Source organism: Tachysurus vachellii, chromosome 25 (genome assembly GCF_030014155.1).
Source record: "Tachysurus vachellii isolate PV-2020 chromosome 25, HZAU_Pvac_v1, whole genome shotgun sequence".
Taxonomy (NCBI): Eukaryota; Metazoa; Chordata; class Actinopteri; order Siluriformes; family Bagridae; genus Tachysurus; species Tachysurus vachellii.
Genome location: NC_083484.1, coordinates 16,731,578 through 16,736,577, shown reverse-complemented (window position 1 = coordinate 16,736,577; position 5,000 = coordinate 16,731,578). Strand labels below are relative to the sequence as shown.

Genomic DNA, 5,000 nt, shown 5'->3' with positions numbered 1-5,000 from the left:
TTTAGGGTTCTAGAAGAACTGTTATGGCTTCACTTACAGGATAAGCCTTTAGGAATCAACATTTCAAGGGTTTTTTTTGGGCTAGTTAGCGCAGCTTAGATTTCTGTCTGATGATAACAGAACATTTTATTCTAAGATTCCCAACAGAATGTTATGAGTTCCTCTGGAGAGAACCCTTATGTGATGGCCCATTATATGTTCTGGAAGAAATTCATGACATCAGGAACCATTTGATGTTTGATGAAAAACTGTCTTCCTGCCAGTTTGAGGTCCATGTGTAGAAACTGTGAAATATGAGAGTGTCAATACTAGTCAATAAATACACACACAGGTCACGTGTGTGAAATCTGAGGCTCAGTGAGACCTCTGGAACGTGATACTGTATAGATGTACCTACACACTTTCACTACACTGCTGTCCAGCCCCTACAGGAGGAGATATCAGAGCTTGTAGATTTATAATAGAATAGAAAGTTCATCTCTGTCTCCAGCTCTCTACAATTTTACAATTAAAGGTAACTGGCCAGGGGTCACGGTGGCTTAGTGGTTAGCACGTTCGCCTCACACCTCCAGGGTTGTGGGTTCGAATCCCGCCTCCGCCTTGTGTGTGTGGAGTTTGCATGTTCTCCCCGTGCCTTGGGGGTTTCCTCCGGGTACTCTGGTTTCCTCCCCCGGTCCAACGACATGCATGGTAGGTTGATTGGTTGATTGGCATCTCTGGAAAATTGTCCGTAGTGTGTGATTGCGTCAGTGAATGAAAGTGTGTGTGTGTGTGTGTGTGTGTGTGTGTGTGTGTGTGTGTGTGTGCCCTGTGATGGGTTGGCACTCCGTCCAGGGTGTATCCTGCCTTGATGCCCAATGACGCCTGAGATAGGCACAGGGTCCCCGTGACCCGAGGTAGTTGGGATAAGTGGTAGAAAATGAGTGAGTGAGTGAGAGGGTAACTGGCCAAAGGTCCACTCATCATAGCAACATGGAAGTAATACAGTCATCATTTCTGTGCTGCTGTCATGGACACCTTTCATCAAATGAAAAAAATTACATTCTGATGTCAGAGGTCAAAATGGACCACGAGCTGCAGTTACGAGTCAGGTCAATGGCTTGGTGAAAGGCAGGAGCTCATATAATCAAGAGAAATTTCAATTCAACTGGCTGAGAGATGAACAGAGGAGCTGAGGACAAATGGGAAAGCAGCGTAATTGCAGAAATGGGAAGATGTACTGGAACAGAGGAAAATAGTAAGGGAGAAATTGAGGGTGACCTCCTGAGGCACCGTGAGTGTCATCATCTGGATCTCTCCGATCTCTCAATGACACTGAGATGGAGGAACATTTCTGTCTGGACATCCACCACAAACATCTGCTGAGTGGAAAATGGAGAAGAAATCAGACCTAAAACAGTCCAGATCAAAGGTGGCCTAGAAAATTACTGATAACACAACAGAGCAAGTTCAGCCTGAGCAGATCGGACATGAAGGTCCAGGACCATGAACCAAGCGCAGGTCCTGAATAAAACTGGTTTAAAACATAACCAGGCCTAAACAAGTCTAACCAAATACAGTGCAGGTTGAATTAATCAGATCAGACCAGACTAAAAATCGGTCAGATCCAGAACTGACCTAAAACTAGTTTGAACCAGGTTTAAACTTGATCAGACCAGATCAGACAATCTGGGCCAAAATGGTTTAGTCCAGATTAGATCACAAATCACATTAGAACAGTTCAGGTCCAATCAGTTTACATTCAACAGTCAAAGTATCATCCACCAAACCAACACCACTCGCTCCTTAGCTCCGCCCACTCAGTAATCACTCGTTAGCCTCGCCATACTCAAAAGAGAAAGATCCAGTTTACCTCACAGAATTCGGTGACTATGCAGAACGAGTCTCTCTCCAGGAAGCTGGTGTAGAACCTGAGGATAGCTGGATGATGGAGCTGCGAGAGGAGCTGAGCTTCCTGTGTGGCCTTCACCGTCTCATCCGGCTTCAAACCTCCAACCGGGATCTCCTTCAGAACTTTACTGCACCACACAGCACACAGGTTTCAGCACACAGACACAGACCTTCCCATCTCTGGGGACTCTTCTTAAAACCGCTGAGTAAAAATTCAAATGGATGATTTGACCTTAACACAAACTAAAGGTTAAAGAGAAGTGTTTCCTGGAGTCTCTTACACACTGCAGCCCTGTTCACACTTCCTCTGTGTCTCTGCGCCGAGACTCGGTGACGCTCCGCTCTGACCTTTAAGAGTCTGACATTTACTGCTTCATTTCATAAAGTGAAATTAATAAGAATTTTACAACTAATTAATCTCGATAGGAAATTATAAATGATTTAAGAGAGTGAAATTAATGGAAGATCCTTGAAGGCGTCTGTGGTCTGACGGGTTAAAGCGCTGCTGATTAGATTCAGAGTTACATCACTAAATGATTTAGAAGGTATCTTCATTAATAAACTGTTATAAGTTACAAAGATTAAGGTCGGGGAAAATGGGGCTTTAAAATGCGTTTTTGTACAAAGTCGTTTTAAATAAAATCTAATTAAATCCAAACAAATCGGTTGTCAGAATGTCTCTCGAGTTCAGATTTATAAATAATTTTTATATATTATACTGTATATATCGGGGGGCACGGTGGCTTAGTGGTTAGCACGTTGGCCTCACACCTCCTGGGTCGGGGTTCGAGTCCCACCTCCGCCTTGTGTGTGTGGAGTTTGCATGTTCTCCCCGTGCCTCGGGGGTTTCCTCCGGGTACTCCGGTTTCCTCCCCCGGTCCAAAGACATGCATGGTAGGTTGATTGGCATCTCTGGAAAATTGTGTGTGAGTGCGTGAGTGAATGAGAGTGTGTGTGTGTGCCCTGAGATGGGTTGGCACTCCGTCCAGGGTGTATCCTGCCTTGATGCCCAATGATGCCTGAGATAGGCACAGGCTCCCCGTGACCCGAGGTAGTTCAGATAAGCGGTAGAAGATGAATGAATGAATACTGTATATATCTGTATAACTATTCTCTTCACCTGTGGCTAACCTAGCATGCAGCGGCTAATCTACTGAGTTAATGCTAGCAAGTAACAGATAACCTACAGATAACCGTCTGAAAGCTAACAGAGAGAGAAGTGTTTTATTTTTGTGTTTTAGTTTTAAGTTAAAGCTAACCTGAACAGAAATCTGACCTACCTGGAGAAATAAAGCCTAGCAAGCTAAGTTAGCTAACATACTGTAGTGAGAGAGAAATATCCATTTTTACAGCTTTTTTTAATCTTTTTGTGAGACACCTGGAGAGTGAATACAAACTTACTACAAGAAAACAAATCTAAAAAAAAATAGAAAAAAATTAAGCTAGCAAACTGATGCTAACTTTTCACAGGTTTCAGACAGTTAAAATAATTAATTTTAGTTATAAGTTACTAAATAAAATAAGTTTATGTTATTTAAATGTATAAAGTTTGTTTGTTGTTTGTTGTTTTTTAATAAGTGCCTTGTTTTACGTTTTTATGTTTTTTGTATCAGCTGAAATTGTTAGCATTTTAGCTTTATTTTGTTAGCATTATTGATATTACAGCCAAATATTTTAACATTATACAGTAATTTACTTTGTGAATCACACAGACGTTAGCACCAGTCAGATCCTTCTCCTGACCTACGTTTCACTCCTCAGTCTTCACCCCTCTGGAGTTATTATGCTGTAATTAAGCGAGTCCAATTTAAGCTTGTTTTTCTCCTCGACTGTTTGTCATGCTGTATTTATCAGGAGAGAACTGGTTTTGGGAATCACGACCCAGGCCTTTTGTTCTTCTGCACCACTTTTCTCGTGTTGCTCCGAGCTCTAGTTCCAGCTTCTGAATGAAGAAAATAATTCTTCTGCATTTAAAATGAGATCAGAGCTTATCGTGTCATTATTATATCATGAATATCATTTATCTGCATAAAGCAGCACTGTGGGCGGTGAAGTGGGAAAAAAATGGCAAAATGAAGGATATTATTTTTCCTGGTGTTGTTTTGAGCAGTGCATCAAGCTGTGCTTTTGTCTTTACTGGTCAAAATCTCCTCATCTTTACATTAAACACAATACAGTAAAACTGAAAGGGAAAAAAAAGCTTTGACAGAAAATAAGGAATAGAACGCGGTGGTGTGACGAAGCTGAGTTATTGTTTCCACCTCAGAGTTGATTCGTTTCCTTTCAGCACATCCCCAAATGTTTTATAGTCCTCTCACATAGACCAACAACATTCATCTCACTCATCTTCTACCGCTTATCCGAACTACCTCGGGTCACGGGGAGCCTGTGCTTATCTCAGGCGTCATTGGGCATTCGAGGCAGGATACACCCTGGACGGAGTGCCAACCCATCGCAGGGCACACACACACTCTCTCATTCACTCACGCAATCACACACTAGGGACAATTTTCCAGAGATGCCAATCAACCTACCATACATGTCTTTGGACCGGGGGAGGAAACCTGAGTACGGGGAGAACACGCAAACTCCGCACACACAAGGTGGAGGCGGGAATCGAACCCCGACCCTGGAGGTGTGAGGCGAACGTGCTAACCACTAAGCCACCGTGTCCCCCAGACCAACAACATGCCAACTAAAAATATTTGTGTCCATTTCTAGTTGAGTTTATAACGCAGTGGGACATGAATGAAGGAGTGAGTTCCTCTTGTCATTCTGTTATAGCCGCTATAATCAGTGGCTCTCTCATGAGTCGTTATTCTTTTTTTCTTTTCATTTCTTTGCTTAGAGGAAACATTAACTAGATGGTGATTAGTTATCAGAGTCACAGATTAAACCCTGATACATGTTTTATTTATCTTTCACTTCAGCAATTGGCAAAAATGAAATTTAGCTAAAACTGACATGCAGGTACGACTCTGAGTGACTTTTAATAATAACAATAACCATTTAACAATAAAGTTTTCTTTATCGCTGTAAATGATCATACTGATCTATAATCTCTCTCTCGTCCAGGAGGCAATTTTTCTCTCTTTGTGCTGCTCAGTGTT

At 42.2% G+C, this 5,000-nt stretch overlaps 1 protein-coding gene across 4 annotated transcripts in view; it reads right to left on the bottom strand.

Moving 5' to 3' along the window:
* The window catches only part of nek11 (NIMA-related kinase 11), a 35,139-nt gene that overhangs the window by 19,665 nt on the left and 10,474 nt on the right, over nt 1-5,000 (bottom strand). For all 4 annotated transcript variants that reach the window (XM_060861918.1, XM_060861919.1, XM_060861920.1 and 1 more), the window contains exon 3: nt 1,853-2,018. In XM_060861918.1, coding sequence (XP_060717901.1) covers nt 1,853-2,018 — 166 coding nt within the window. The remainder of the gene's footprint in view (nt 1-1,852; nt 2,019-5,000) is intronic.